General features: G+C 41.9%; 1 protein-coding gene and 1 long non-coding RNA gene across 2 annotated transcripts; one reads left to right on the plus strand and one right to left on the minus strand.

Moving 5' to 3' along the window:
- The first annotated feature begins 4839 nt into the window (after positions 1-4839).
- On the plus strand, positions 4840-5323 carry LOC145421915 (uncharacterized). The gene is made up of 2 exons (XR_013903290.1): positions 4840-5061; positions 5144-5323. It is a non-coding gene; the product is annotated as an uncharacterized LOC145421915 (long non-coding RNA).
- Positions 5324-14707: 9384 nt separating this feature from the next.
- On the minus strand, positions 14708-16447 carry LOC113010657 (regulator of G-protein signaling 13-like). The gene is made up of 5 exons (XM_026149836.2): positions 16281-16447; positions 16122-16181; positions 15958-16019; positions 15698-15864; positions 14708-15587 (listed from the first exon to the last, which is right to left on the minus strand). Exons 1-5 carry the CDS (start codon positions 16361-16363, stop codon positions 15402-15404), a joined length of 558 nt encoding a protein of 185 aa, XP_026005621.2. The 5' UTR covers positions 16364-16447; the 3' UTR covers positions 14708-15401.
- Positions 16448-17041: the final 594 nt, after the last annotated feature.

Raw genomic sequence — 17041 nt, forward strand, 5'->3', positions numbered from 1 at the left:
AGAATGAGGAGGAGCTTCTTCCCCCAGGCTATTCGGGCCCTGAACCAGGTGTAGGACTGGACTCTCCCAAACACGTCACTATAAGACTGGACTCTCACACACGTCACCACACGCACCACCACACATTTCCTATAATCCTATAATTCCTATAATTTACAATCCTTATCTTTATAATCTCTTCTGCTATTTGCACATTTTTACTGTAAATTCCTAAGTTAATTTGTAAATTTTTGTAGTAAATTGTAAATATTGTAAAACTTTTCTTCTGTCATTTAATGGTCGGGCATTGTACAGCTACAAGCATTTCACCCCCATGTCATACTGTGTATGGTTGTGTGTGTGTGACAAATAAAATTTGAATTTGAATTTGAATTTGTTGTCGAATTTTAAGAATACTTTGCCTTGCCCGAGAACCTTTTAGAAGGCTCGCCAGTAATTTATCAGGTTTGTCACCATGCATATAAAATTTGGATTTGTCATGTAAGAGTAAACGTTCAGTCGAGTACGTTGTGAGTAGGTCAAGTCTTGTTTTAAGTTCTACACGCTTTTTAAATATTTCATGACTCTGTTTGAGAGCATACTGTTCATCAGTCTCCTTAATCTGTTGCATTAACTTGTTCCTTTCATGGGTGGACTGTTTTTTAATTCTTGCCGAATAAGCAATAATCTGGCCTCTGATATACGCCTTAAAGGCATCCCATACGACAAGGCTGGAAGTCTCTGGGGAAGAGTTGGTGGCAAAGTAAAAGCGTATCTCATCCTGGATAAACTTTACAAAATTTTCATCCGACAGGAGGGTCGAGTTGAAACGCCATTGTGCAGCTTTAACAGGAGGATGTGGAAGAGACAGAGACAAAGTAAGAGGGGCGTGATCTGAAATAACTATGCTATGGTAGGCACAGGAGTTGACCTGCTGCAGACAATTAGTGTCAATGATAAAGTAATCAATTCTTGAATATGTATGGTGCACATGTGAAAAATAGGAGTAATCTCTTTTATGAGGATTTAGAGTACGCCAAACATCACACATTCCATATTCTGATAGAAAGGCATGAATGACAGATGCAGATTTGCTTAAAACATTGCTCTTAGTGGATGAGCGATCCAGGGCTGGGTCTAACCAGCAGTTAAAATCACCCCCCAGAAAAAGAGAGTAGACATTTAAGTCGGGCAAAGAGGAGAATAGTTGTTTAAAGAAATTCTCGTCATCTGTATTAGGAGCATACACATTTACTAGAGCAACAAGACTGTTATACAGTTTCCCACTGACAAGATAAGATAAGATAAGATAAGATAGAACTTTATTAATCCCTCGGGTGGGTTCCTCTGGGAAATTCGACTTCCAAAAAAAGCACAGCAACGACCGAAGTTACAGTTACAGAATTGTTATATATATATATACACACACACACACACACACACATATATAAATACAGAGACAAATATAAATAAAATATACAAAGGGGATAAACAGAATAAATAGGAATAAAAAATAAAAATACAAGTGAATTGCACATTTCAAGTATTGAGTCTATTGCACTGTTGACTATTTACAAAAAGTATTGCACAAGGTATTGTACAGTGAGGTGAAGAGGCACTACAGCTTAGTTGTTCCCCCCTCCTTTGTCCTCCTGTTTCCCCTCCCTCTCCCCTCCAGAGAGGAGTTAAACAGTCTGATGGCGTGTGGGACAAAGGAGTTTTTAAGTCTGTTAGTTCTTGTCTTGGGGAGAAGCAACCTGTCACTGAACAGACTCTTCTGGTTGTTAATGGCCGTGTGCAGAGGATGCCCAGCATTGTTCATAATGTCCATCAGTTTCTTTAATGTCCTTTTCTCTGCCACTGTCACCAGAGTGTCCAGCTTCATGCCGACCACAGAGCTAGCCTTCCTGATCAGTTTCTCCAGCCTGGATGAGTCCCTCTTTGCTGTGCTGCTCCCCCAGCACACCACAGCATAGAAAAGTACTCCAGAAACCACCGACTGGTAAAACATCCTCAGGAGCTTCCTGCAGATGTTAAAAGACCTCAGCCTCCTGAGGAAGTACAGTCGGCTTTGGGCTTTTTTATACAGGTGCTCTGTGTTGCATGACCAGTCCAGTTTATTGTCCACCCACAGCCCGAGGTACTTGTACTTGTTGACCACCTCCACCTCCTCCCCCTCTATCTGAACCGGCAGTGGACCTGCTCTAGACCTCCCGAAATCCACAACCAGTTCCTTAGTCTTTGAGGTGTTGAGTTGCAGGTGGTTTGTGTGACTCCATGCGACAAAGTTCCTCACCAGACTTCTGTACTCCTCTTCCTGATCATCCCAGATACACCCCATGATGGCCGTGTCATCTGCAAACTTCTGAATATGGCATAATTCAGAGTTGTAGCAGAAGTCAGAGGTGTACAGGGTGAAGAGAAGAGGGGACAGCACAGTTCCCTGTGGTGCTCCTGTGCTGCTGACCACAGTGTCAGACGTGATGTCCTTCAGCCTGACGTACTGTGGTCTGTCGGTGAGGTAGTCGGAGATCCAAGCCACCAGGCAGGGGTCCACCTCCATCCTGTTCAGTTTTTCCTGAAGCATACAGGGCCGGATGGTATTAAAGGCACTGGAAAAGTCAAGAAACAGGATCCTGACCGTGCCTTTTCCCCCATCCAGGTGTGAGTGGGCTCTGTGTAGGAGGTACAGGATGGCATCCTCCACTCCGACACCCGCCTTGTATGCAAACTGTAGTGGGTCCTGGGCATGTTGTACCTGTGGTCGGAGGAGGTTGAGGAAGAGCCGCTCTAGAGTCTTCATAAGATGTGACGTCAGTGCCACCGGTCGGAAGTCATTCAGCTCATTGGGCCGGTTCTTTTTGGGGACCGGGACGATGCAGGATGTCTTCCATAGGGCGGGCACTCTCCCCAGTCGCAGACTGAGGTTGAAGACTCGTTGTAGCGGCTCCCCAAGTTCAGCAGCACACGCCTTTAGCATCCTAGGACACACCTTGTCTGGGCCTGCTGCCTTTCTGGGACGAAGCTTCCTCAGTTGCCTCCTGACCTGATCCACTGTGACACTGGGAGGTGTTTGGGAGGAGGGGAGGGGGGGAGATGTCTTGCTGCTGAGAGAGGGATTGGAGGAGGGGAGTGTCATGGTGTCAGGAAGGGGGGGAAGCGAGGGAGGCAGGAGAGTGGGGAGAGGACTCTGTAGTGAAGGTGAGGGTGAGGGTGGGGGGGTTGTGGGCTGGTCAAACCTGTTGAAGAAGTTGTTGAGTTCGTTTGCCTTCTCCACAGTCCCCCCCACTGTGCTTTTCTTGGTGTTGTGGCCTGTGATGGTTTTCACACCATTCCAGACCTCCCTCATATTGTTCCTCTCCAACTTCTGCTCCACCTTCCTCCTGTAGGTGTCCTTTGCTTCCCTCAGGCAGCGTTTCACCTCCCGCTGTGCTGCTTTCATCTCCTCCTTCACTTTGCTCCTGAAAGCCTTCTTCTTCATGTTGAGGACTATGACTATGACATATCTACCATATTTGTCTGCTATGACATTGTGGGCCTCAAAGGGAATGTTCTGCCTGACCAATATAGAGACCCCACGTGCCCTAGCTTGGAAAAGTGAGTGAAAACACTGGCCCCTCCAACGGGAGAAGAGACGGACATTATCAGAGGCCCTGACGTGGGTCTCCTGCAGGAAAGCCACGTCAGTGTTACGGTGTTTAACATGTGACAAAACCCTCCGTCTCTTGACTGGATGATTTAGACCTTTAACATTCCAGCTTAGAAAGTTCAATTGCAGACTCATCTGATTTGTAGAGCAAAGAAACTATGCACACTGGCCTTAGATGATAAGAACAGAATAACTTTACAGTGGGTGGAAATTAGTTCAGAACAGGTTAAAAAAAAGAACAGTGTATGAGGTTCAAAGCAGTGACCCTTACCCTCCCCAAACCCTCCCCACAACAGAAAATGGCTGCCAAAAAAAAGAACAAGAACAAGCAGCGAGCTCTTCAAACTTAACATATTTAGAGTGTTACTCCTCCTGTCTATGATACCAATGATCCTTAAGGGAGAGCTAGTTACTGGAGCTGGAGAGTGAATTGTTCAGGAGGACTCTCCCTGGCATTAACCTCCCTATTACTGTACCACCTCAATAAACTATGGTGAGGGCAAAATGTCTTGTGCTTAAGAGTCTATGCAAACATTACAGTATAATAATGATGGATTGGATTTATATAGCGCTTTTCAAGGCACCCAAAGCGCTTTACAATGCCACGATTCATTCACTCTTGCATTCATACACTGGTGGAGGCAAGCTACGGTTGTAGCCACAGCTGCCCTGGGGCAGACTGACAGAAGTGAGGCTGCCATATCGCGCCCTCGGCCCCTCTGGCCAACACCAGTAGGCAGTAGGGTAAAGTGTCTTGCCCAAGGGCACAACGACCAGGGATCAAACCGGCGACCTTCCGGTTACAGATGCGCTTCCCAACCCCCTGAGCCACGATCGCCCCTATATATCTATCTGTTCAGTCCAGATAGATATATAGTGTATATAGGTATACATGTCATCCGAAAATCCACAACAAAAGACCTTCAGAAAACCTAACACCTTGAAAGCAAAATATAAATGAGGGGTGGCCCAGGACTTTTGCACAGTACAGTAGTTGTGTACTATAGAAATAACAAGATAGAATACCTCCCACCACTTGGCACACTAATTGTGTTTTTCTTGACAGATGTTTGCCTAGATACCTAAACTGTCGTGGTCTGGGTGGTTTTCCACAGCATCAGCTCCTCCCCACTGGGTGGAGTCTTTGTTGCTCCTCACCTGATGGCAATCGTACCAGCAGTATTTATGACCGGCGCACTCAACTGGTCTTCGCCAGATTATCTGCCAACTTTAGTCAGTTCTCGGCCTCACGTCCGTTCCTTGGTGACTAATCGTGTGTGTTAACCGAATCTCTGTTTTTTCTCGTCAGCCTCTGAAACCCACCTACCAAGCTCTCCTGGATACCAGTTGCTGCCTGCCTCCCTGCATTGCATGCAGCACCCACCTGGACCTCTCCTGCCTCCCCCCTCCACGCAACCCCCACCTGCAAGCTTGTAAGACAGCTCAGTGTACTATCCTTGGATTCACTCGCAAACCTCTGTTGGATTCCCCTGACTGCTCTGTCCTCTGTTTCAGTGCCCTGGCCCGCCACAGTTTCCCCTGCCCAGTACCTGCACCCAGTTATCCCTGCCATCTAGTTATCACCACAGTATTTTTCTCTCGCCTCAGACACCTAGTTTATGTTCATTGATTCAGTCTGCACTTTCTGTTAGCCTCTGAGCATTGTAAAAATAAATCTCTTTTCGTTACACCTCACCCCTGGCCTCCGGTTTTGAATCTGCACTTGAGTCCATCCCATGTCCACGGGCCACTGCGCCTGACATAAACGTTCCTGTTGTCTCCCATCACTGGTTATCACATGCAGTCAGATTCTTCCACATCCTCCAACAAGTGTTTCAACTGGCCCTTTATGCACTTTAATGATTTCCTGACAACTTATTCTGCTGATGGACAAATTCTAATCATCATTTCCAAAATTAATTGAATTGCAACCAACTGGACACCGCATGGAAGGAGGCACATTTTTTATAACAAAATTGCTGATCTGGTTGATGATATATAATCATTTACAGTTTAAACATAAAGATTAATTTAATGTTTACTCTTCGCTGCATCATTTTTGGTGTTTTTCAGTGGCTCAAATTTAAATTTTGCCTGCACGTCTTTCAAGTCGCCACTGTGTGGCAGTAGCACACCAACTGCAAAGAGACGTGATGCACTTTTTACACCCATGAAAACACAGATGGGGGTTTTTGTTCCGTTTTTGCAACGCTTGAACAATTTAAATATATCGCTATCACAATAAACTCTCGGGGATCGCAATGCTTTATGATGCACACATGAGAAGATTGTGCAAGAATACATGCAACAGCCCTCTGGCCATCTACATTTCACTTGTATTGATCAATAAATATTGAATTTCACACTTGAAACAATGGCTATCTCACCCAGAAGCATCACATTATTGAAAAGCAGAGTTTTACTTTTAGTTCCATCCAAGTGTTATCTGTGCACCAGATGGTACTCCCTGTAGTGTGGAAGTTTCAGTGGCACGGCCATCAGTCTGTTGGGATATTTTGAGAGAAGGGGAAGTGTCTGCATGGTGCCCATCAGCAACACTTCCCCAGTCTGTCTGTGCAACACTTTCCACTGTCAACAACACAAATGATGTCAGTTTGTGCCAGACACAGAGGTCACTCTGCAGACTAGATGGGCCGGAATCATGTTGTATTATGTTTTCAGTGCTCTTTATCCTCAAGGCCTCGCAGTGCTTTCCAGAGCCTCTCTGTTTAGAGGCTGCATCAAAAAGGTCTTTGCATTGCTTAGATTGAATGAAACATGAGAAAGTAGCATTCTCTAGTGGGCTGTGATTATCTCATGTGCCACAGGAAGAAGGAAACAATGACTAATGGCTTCCATTGACTAGAAATCCAAATCACAAAAATTGGATAGCAATAACACACGGATAATATATCTGAACATAGTGTTCCCTCATGCAGAAGATAATGTATCGCATCCAGCCACCTACACTGTGATTGCAGTTTCAATTTCTAGGTGTTGCGGTTGTTGTACGTGCAGATTATACAGGGTAGTGCTCACGCTTGCTTTCCAGGCTTTTCATGAACACGGTTTTTATTGATTTAGGTGACTCAGCCTGGACGAATTTGGTAAATACTGGCTGCTTTCTGTCTTTCCTCTGGACTGTCAAACGTCTGGAACTCTTGACAGGCGGGTTGGATGTCCAGGCCTTTTTCAAAGAGCTCTGACTTCAGAATGAAATGCTATTTGTCCAAATTTTACGGAGAAAACATAACTTCATTATAAACAAAACAGTCACTACAAACAAAACTGACTTGAATGCAAGTCAGAATTACTTTTGTGCTCAAATAGTGTCCCAGGAGAGGCTTACTTCATTTGTTTCCTGTCTGCTGACAAGAGAACAGCACATGATTTGGATTTGTTTGCATTTTAAAGAAAACATCAGATACGGCAATATTAAAATGCAGTCTGAGGTCATGAAGGAAAAACTAGAGAGGATAACAGCTGGAATATTTAAATGGTGTACTCGGTATCAGTTGCAGAAAAAGCCTTAAAAACCCTCCTCATTGTATTACAAATGAGACAACTTTAATTTCATTCGAGGTAGAGTACATCCTGAGGAATGGTCTTCACATTCACAGCTTTTCTGTTGGATCCTGGCTCTTCCATCCTCATGATGAAAGTCAGGATCAGAGTGGAACAAGTAAACAACTGACGCTGCTCTCTGACGTTGTCACCCTGCTGCACCTTGTCTCTTGAATTGTTACATAAGAAGGAGTCACATGAATGCTCAGAATACAGCAAATTGTTTTTCTTTACCCCCACGCTCACATTTTTACCACATTTTCCGGCTAAAAGTTGTTCAGTCTCTACATCGCACAACTCACGTCAGTGCTGATACTGTTACAGATCAAGTTTCGTTTATCAGTTTTACAGCAGTTCCTCCTATCTATCTATCTTTAATGTTTACTGCGTTGTCTTGTGTAATTTGTTAGCATCAAACAAATGTGTTTGTGTCAGAAAAGATTAAAGAAGTGACATAGTTGGAGTGAAACATCAGATGATCAAGAGATTAAAACTTGGAAGGGACGCTTTAATATCAGCAGGAGAAACTTGGGCTGAATTAATATTTTCAATAAAAATAAAATCTTGGTTATTTGGTATATATGTAAAATAATAACATGGAATGAACTGGTGTTATTTCAACTAGCAGAGAACAGAAAAAAAAAGCTAAATTAGAGATTTTATATTTCAATGCACGCTCTTCCTCACCAGAATAATTAGTATGGGAACACTCAAATTACTTTTTCACTGAACTGAAGTACCTCTTTAGAATTTTAAAGCATAGCATCACTTAAGCAGAGAGGAAGAACTCGGCTGAAAGCATGTGCATCAGAAACACTGAAAGGATAATGGAAGTGATGATTTCCTTTACAAAATGATCACATTTATCATAAATAAACAACAAATACAGATAATATACACAGAGCACTGGGGATGCACTGATTGTCAAGTCCTGGAGTGATACCAGTGCTATACTGATAAAGGTTCAAAGATTCCTTAATGTCATTGTGCACTCACATGGTGAAATTGACACACGCCTGCTCTTTAAAGGTGTGTATTTATGCTGTCTGGTGGTTCTTGTTTTTATAGTCCTATAGCTTCTTCCAGAAGGCAGAGGGACAGTTTATTACCCAGGTGGATGGAGTCCACATCAACACAGGTAGCCTTTTTCTGGACACGGCGAGCATAGTTTGAGTTCAGATCTCGGAAAGAAATTCCCAAAATCCCCTGTACTATTCTCACTACCCGGGGCCAAGTCCTTTCTGTCCTGTGCTGTGCAGCTGCCATATCATCAGAATCAGAATCAGAATACTTTATTAATCCCGAAGGAAATTAGGGTTACAGCAGGCAGCACGCTAATGGCGCATGCGCACTTACAAAGGAACCTTCTGACCAACTTTACACAAACATCACATTGGGGAGACATGTCAGAAAGGTAGGCTGATAGGAAAAAAACAACGAAAATACATAACATGAGGTAAGAGGAGGAGAAAAAAAACTCCACTCAGACTGAGCTCCTAGTGGGAGAACAGTTTGATAACAGAAAAAAACACCTGAGCACAAAAAGCACATGACTATCAATACACCATAGAAACACAAGACAAGCAACAGGGGCGGGTAAGGAGTAAGAGAGAGCCGGTGTAGACAGCGCATCCGGTCCTGCAGCATGTCTGCGCTGGTCCAGTCAACTGCCATCTTCCCCAGTAGGGCACAAGCATCGAAGACGTTTGGAAAGGGAGGGGGGATCAGTGTGTGCATATCAGTGTATGTGTGTGTGTGTGTCCAGAGTTCAGCTGAGACAGTGCCCTTCGCCCTGCCAGGCTAAGTAAACAGTCTTCCAGCCAACCCAGGTGGCCTTGCATGGAATGGGGGGAACAGTCTAATATATATAGTATATCATACTGTCATACTGAGGCAGGGGATGCCTTCTTTTGTGATTATGTAGAAGTTTGTTAGCAGGCAAGGGGGTTGCTTTTAAAATGTACTTACTCTAATTAGGACAATATGACTTTGAGTTTGAATAGAGTATACTCATTGACAGCATGGGAGCAAGTTACTCTGGATACGTCTGTTTTAAACTTGCTTAGTCATTCAAATAATATTTGAATTCTCAAATGGACATGTTTTTCAAAATATGTACAAACAGCAAATGATGGCAGTGCATGCATTTAAACCATTGATGTCATACTGGCTGGAACGTTTCCTTACATGCAGGTTCAAGTTTACATGCGCAGTCAGAATAACACAGCAGTGGCATGACTGGTGTGACATATTCTTCTATTACTGGATGTCAGATGGTTTGCTGATGACAACCACTGAGGTGTGAAACATGCACCACTATACAACTCTGTGATCACATTTATGCATTCAAAATTTGATTTGGGCATGTTTTGCAGCTCCAGGTCTCTGGTCTTGAATCAACAGGGAGATGAGACTGACTTCACAAGGAAATACAAAAGGGCGAAAAACAGGGAAGAGACGAAGGAAACAGGAAGGGAAATAAGTAGATAAGGGAAACATACATGCAAAAGGACTAAATACGAAAGGAAGTGACATGAGAGAAAGAGGAACAGAAAGGGAGGAAAAACTAAACCAACTGGAAACCAAGAACAAGACTGTTCACAGAATAGTACAAAAATAAGAAACACATTAAGACTAGGCAATGCAGGAATCTCATAATATTCAAATAACTAAATCGGTAAGTCCCAAAACGCAGCAAGATCAGAAAACAGACCCCGGAGCATGACAGGGATGCACTTAGTTATTCAGAGGACTGCACAGAATCCTGTGAAAACATGATTGTAGCATGTTTACATCATTTTAGCCATTACAATCTATTTAACAGGCATTACATTTGAAAGCAGAAATATTGGTTTGCTGGTGGAGGAAACGTCAGAGCAGAGCAACACATTCATATGGACACAGTGAAAGTACACAATAGGTTTCATGAAAATACATTTACTAACAAAAACTACAACATTGACTCTTAAAGAGAACATGAAATGCTAGACACACACAAGCTAATATACACCACTGAGCCCTGCTCTCAAATACTGACATAGATGTAACACTGGATTTAAGAAATCGAGGCTCAAAGTTCAAGTTTGAAAAACATGTTTAGCGCCATCTTCTGTCAGTACGGTACGTAACGTCATGCGGTTGGTCTGTTGCAGCTAATAGACTTACATTAGCTTATGTTAGCTAACTAGAGACAGATTCGCTGACTCAGAGGAAAATAACAACACTAAAACTAAAAATCAAAATGCTGTTTGTAAAGCACTTTATAAATGAGGATTGTGTAGAGGAGAGCCTGTTTGAGTCTATTAGTTTGAGTACTGACAGAAGACAGCCAAACTTTAACTTCTAGCTCTGATTTCTTAAATCCAGCTTCACAGACAGTCTAACATCTATGTCAGTTTTTGAGAGCAGGGCTCAATGGTGTATATTAGCTGTTATATGTGTAGCATTTCATGTCCCCTTTAACTAACTTAGCTATCTCTAACTAATTAGCTCCTCTTTTTTTCTTTAACTTTTTCTTTAAGTTCAACTAGCCGTCAGTATGATAAAATGTAGATGTAAAGGTTCCTTTAACAGAGAATAATAAAAAAACAGCTTGCATTTGTTTATCAGGGAATGATTGTATGAACAGTTAATACGCTGTAAATAAGAGACCTGAAAGACCAGACATATCAAACACAAACCGGTACAGACAAGTTTAAAGTTGAACTTGTGACTGAAACTAGGACATGATGCACGTTATCTGCGTGTGGTCTGCCTGACCAGAGTGTGCTTTTGTGACCAGGAAGTAGCTGACAGAGAGAAAGCAGCTAACTCAGTGTGCTTTCAACAATTTGTTTAAACTAATAGACATTTATTTTAATAAAAGAACCCAAAAGAAGAGAGATTAAATGATCTTACCTACTTACATGGTTGACATGAAAATCAAGAACAGGACCACATGACTAAATATGGATGCTTTGTGGGGCAGATGATTTTTTATTAAGGTCATTACTGGGGAAGTATGTAAACAGAAGCAGAGTAGGCGAGCAAAACAGCATGACCAGGTCTGCCCTTGCCTGCGTGTTACACCATTATCTACATAAAAGCAGTTAATTCACACGTATTTAGGACACAAATGTGTACGTTGATTGCAGAATACACAAAACTGTGACTGCTTCACATATGAGTAAAACTCCATTAGTTACAGACATCACAGTCCCTGAAAGCTTTTCTGTTGTGCAAGCCACTCACAGATAATTCTGCAAATTTCTTTAACACCTGTTGTAAAAAAAGTTATATATAACCTTCTTATGGTCCAGATCTAAACATGGGGCCTTCATTTGAATGGCAGGGTCATGGTCAGCAGTGTTTAATTGTTATTGTTTTACATAGTGCAGCAGTGGAAAGTATGGAAGATGAAAAAAGTTTTACAAGTTTTTATTTGCAATTCACATCAGCGCAGTGAGATAGCGGTGGGTTATTGTTTTCTTTCGCGGTCCATTGACCTGCAGGTCAGAATAACCTGAGACATTTTGTGCCTCAAATTTGGTTTTTGTATGAGTTGGCTGATGCGAACTAGGGCAGATTTAATAGATTTAAGACTTCACCCTTACTGTTACTGAGTTTAAAAAAGCCTATCACATCAACTGTCTGTGTCTACGTTTATATTCTTTAGATTTGCAATGTTTGTGGGGATGAGGAAATATATATATATATATATATATATATATATATATATATATATATATATATATATATATATATATATATATATAAGGAACACGAGAAGCTGGAGAAATACCAAGGGCTCAGAGAAGAGCTCGAGAGAATGTGGAGGGTGAAGGTAACAGTGGTCCCCGTGGTAATCGGAGCACTAGGTGCGGTGACTCCCAAGCTAGGCGAGTGGCTCCAGCAGATCCCGGGAATAACATCGGAGATCTCTGTCCGGAAGAGGGCAGTCCTGGGAACAGCTAAGATACTGCGCAGGACCCTCAAGCTCCCAGGCCTCTGGTAGAGGACCCGAGCTTGAAGGATAAACCGCCCGCAGGGGCGTGCTGGGTGTTTTTTTTTTAAATTTATATAATGTGTGTGTGTGTGCTGTCAGCATTAATCTCGTTAAAATGACGTTAACGCCATAACCGCATTAACGCGGCAAATCTCCGTTAGTGAGTTAGCACAGATCACCTGGTGCGTTGGGTTGGACGGCACTAACGCGTTAACAAGCTAACCATGCTAACGCGTTGACGCCGTGCAGCCCCACATACGGGGTGATCCGCGCTAACTCGCTAACGGAGATTTGCCGCGTTAATGCGGTTATGGCGTTAACGTCATTTTAACGAGATTAACGCTGACAGCACACACACACACACACACACACACACACGCACACACACAAACACACACACACACACACACACACACATGTATATATATATATAAAAATATGTATGAATGTGTGTGTGCATGTGCACAGTGTGGCCTGCTTTGGATTTAAACAAAAAATGAAAAATGAGCTGAACATATACTTCTGTCTTTTAGTCATGTTAGCAGCATGATCTTAAGGAGGCCAGTATCAGCTCAGCTCACTGTCTTTTGAATTAGCTTTAATTAAAGTCTGTAAGCCACTTCAGGTGAGTTGACTTTTGTACCGTGAGGTTCACTGTCGTCCTCCAAGCGCAGATTATTTTTAAGCATCACGTTTGGTAAAAGCAAATTTTTGCACCTGGCAGAATGTTTCCTCTGTGGAACGTGTTTACATGTCATTAAAATAGATGTAAAACAAAGCCTTCTTTGTTGAACTGGTTGAGCAAGATCTGTCACGTGCTGAAAGCATGATCGCTTCCATCTAATGACACATATGGTGGCTAAGAGTTTCATTGGTGACTTTTAGTCTTAGTTGCTGAGTAGTATTCTTAATGGGTAGTAGATAGTCATCAATAACGCATTGGTGATTAGTATCTCAGGGTGGTTAAAAAAGCACCCTAACTCACTTTTTCTGATAGTGGCTTATAATCATATGACTGACGTATCACCGGATCATCTTGTTGCCAACACACAGACCAGTGTAAAAAGGGAAATGACTAGCAGACAGCGGTCCATCCATGTCAGCCATGACTGACTAAAGATTAAAATAATAGTTAGAAGAATTTTTCAAAAAGTTCAGATCCTTTTGAAAGTTTATTTGACAAAAACACAACATGGCATTAGTGGTGCTTAACCTTTAGTTTGTTGTGTTTTACTCACCTGACAACCCAAAAGGTGTTTCAGGGTCATGACTGCTTACATATATGCCTCTCTCTCTCTCTTTCTCTCTCTCTCTCTCATTGTGTGTCTGTGCAAATTCAAAAGTACACAAGTGAGATTAAAAGAGGATGTGGTGGAGCAGTTAGGCCTAAACAGATCTTCCTAATTTCTGTAACCTTTAGCAGAGTGATACCTGATGTGTTCTCACAGATAAACTTCCTTTTTTTAAAAAAAAAGAAAAAAAGCCAAAATTTCTTTTTTTTAAAAAAGCCCCGACAAATCCAGTTTCAGTTTAAAACTTTTAGCTGCATTAACAGGAACATGCAACGGCAACATCTGGTACACTAAGGAATGAGACACTGGGTGGCGAAAGGCTGAGCGACTTGCAGGATGGTGGGACGATAACCCGTTTAAGAACATGAAAGGCCGATGACACATGAAAGGCTGATGTAAGAACAGACCGTGTGTAGGTGGAAGAATTTTGTAACAACCTGTCTGCTCACGTAGCACTCGAAATTGCTGAAACCTCACTGATGCTCGATGCATATCATGATTTTGAACTATAGTAGTAACTTTGGCAGTCTCAAAGACACCAAAGATCCTCGGCTGCACAAAAAAACGTGCAAGGCTTCTATTGGTTTAATGGCATGGCCGGCATTCTTCAGTCAGTGTAAACAATCCATAGTGCAGCTGCAACAGGCTGATACAATATAGAATGCTTTTTATATGGACAGTTTAAAATGAATAGTTCTTTGTGATGGTATCCCCTTTTCACTGGGGAAAAATGTATATTAAGGAGTTTAAAGGGATTTTTTAAAAACCCTGCTGGCTCAGCAAAACATGATTACTAAACTTGCTACTTTAAAATAATTGTCAAAAAAGCAAAACAAAGGAAACAAACAAAACGATTAGGCTCTCGAGGTCCTCCTAATTTTCAGTGTGTTTGCATTGAGCTAAACTAAGCTAACGTAGTTATATGAGGCCAGCTGCTTCCTGTTTACATCCTGTGCAAAGGATTTTTTCTTAAAAACAGTTAAAAAGAATTACTTATATAACATGGAAAAGAAATGAGGCCACAGTTTCAAGATTAGGTGTCCTGGTACGTTGTGCTGTTCTACATATCATAAACCCACTGGGTAGTAAATACTATAACTGTGAGACAGTTTATGAATGACTGAGAAAAAGAAATGAATGAACTGCTGACTAAGTCACTTCCTGTATTCTTAAAAAGGTGTTTAACTAAAGCTTAAGCAGCTCTTCTTTGTGTCTCAAAAAAACCATGTAGTCACAATGTACATTTAAAACAGTTTGTTTTTATTATTTGTCACAAACCCATTTATTATTCACATTCGCAAACTGGAATACATTTTTTTTAACATATAGCTTATAATAGATTACTATCATTACAATGTATCGGCTTACTGTGTCAGCACTGATGTCACTATGTAAAAAATGTTAAATTCACAAGGCTGTGCATAATATCCACATCTAGATACATCTACTTTTTTATTGCTTTAGTGAAATAACAATAAACTTCAGATGATGTGCATGTGCAGATATCGGATTGTGCAGTTTCATTTTGTGTGGATGGCGTTGACCACACATGCTTCCTGGTGCCTCACTCAGAAAGTCCCCAGCATTCTCTTTAGAGAACTGTGGCGTTTTGGGAAAGCAGTCGTGACCTGTACACAGCATTTCCAAGCACACTGTCTGCTTCTTAGCAAACTCTTCTCACAGATTTTCACTAAAGTGCCGGCTAAGTCTTTTTAACAAGTTCAGATGAGGTCTTAGCCACTCCCAATTTATTTTCCAACTCTTTAGAAAAGTATGAATGTAATGGAAATAAACTGGGTTTAGTTTTGGTGTCCATCACCACCAGTCTCAGGACAAACAAGCAGACGTCACGGCTCCTCTCAGGTAGTCCAGTACTGGGCGTAGCGTCAAAGTCCAGCTTTTACACACACAAAGTCTCAGGCTCCACTTCTTTTTACATGTTCACCGATTGTGATGTGGAGTCCGTTAAAGTCCTGTAAATGTCAGACTTGAGGAAACGTGGGTAAGAGTCCCTCTCCATTAACCCGTAGACGATCTTTTGAGCGTCATCAAAACACACTGTAGAAGGCGCCTCTATGTTCTGCTGGATCCTTTCCCTCGTCTTTTGATCAATGTTGATCTGGAAGCAGAGGAAACATAATGAGGACCAATGAAGAAAAACTAAAGCAGCCAGCGCTCCTTGTTCTGTAAAGTGCCATAAATCTGTCTGGATTATCAAGAGCTACATACCTCTCTGGGAGATTCAGCTTGAATGTAGCGTTTGAAGATCTTTTTCGCCCTGGATGACATCCTGAAGGAATTTCTTATCTTCTTAAACTCCTCACAAACCACCCAAAACTCAATGTTTTCATCACTGAACTCCGACTTCAGGAATGCCTGGAATATCTTCATTCCATCTAAAGATGGTAAAAAAAAGATCTGCAGTTAGCCATTGTTTTTCGACATTTAGTGACTAAGATGAGTCTGAGACAGTGTATTGATTAACTTACATTTGGATGAAAGAAGCCTCTCAAGTGATTGTGACCACTGAGACATATCTTCAAAACAAAGCCTGTAAACGAGGAGAATAAAGTTAGCACAGTTATCCATACATGAAGCATAAAATATGAGCAGGGTTTGCTTTTAGCTTGTAGTTGAGTTTTTTCTCACTTACCCCTCAGTTTTTGTGGCTTGGGATGATTTACGCTGCAGCCGATACTTCAGGTTTCCCCCTCTGGTTAATCAAACAGAAATGAACAAAAGTTATTTTACTTATATTCAAACAAAAACAAGACCAGATGTAATGATATTGATTGGCCAGAATAAATTTTACCTGTATTTCTCTGTCTTCTTGTTGTCAGTGTCCATGTTGATTTGCTGAAGCTCCTTTGTTGGAGATGTGACTAAACCTGGCATGGCAACAATTCTTTGCACATGTATCACTAAATGTTGGGCTCTTAGAGAGTTATGAGATCTCTAACTGCGTCTGTTTGACGAGCCCGCGCAGCGTTGCCTTATATATCTGCAGAGACGAACGTCACATTCTGCAGCAACCACACGACAAAGAGGAAGTTGGGGAATGACGCAAACGAGCAAACAGACAGACAGCAAATAGCTACAGGTTTCTGTTCATACTGTACTCAAACGTGCATCATTACTTGTTTGGTTTAAAGTCAGTGGATGCAAATAGGCCAGTGGAAATTTCTGCAGCAGATAAGCAAATGCTTTAATCTCTATTCCACTTTGCCTCGAGAGCCAGTACCACTGTTCTAACTTTTGGAAACATTAGTGAACTAGATGCTGAGGCTATTTCAGCTCTCACAGTCAAATTTAAACATAGCATGTTCTTGCTCCTTAGCCTTGTTGGTCATTTGCATTATATGGGCCAAAAAATCCACTGAGATAACGAAAGACTGCATCTTTGCATTAGCTAAAGCAGCGGTGTCCAGTTAAATGCAGAAATTCCTCTGCTCTCTTGAAATATATATTGTATTTTTTAATTAAGAAACACGTTCCTGCATTTGAAAATGATAACCTCTGAGTTCACTACAGTCAGAGAGTCTGGCGCTACAATTGTGCGTACACCACCATGAG

The sequence above is a fragment of the Astatotilapia calliptera genome, chromosome 18, assembly GCF_964374335.1.
Source record: "Astatotilapia calliptera chromosome 18, fAstCal68.1, whole genome shotgun sequence".
Taxonomy (NCBI): Eukaryota; Metazoa; Chordata; class Actinopteri; order Cichliformes; family Cichlidae; genus Astatotilapia; species Astatotilapia calliptera.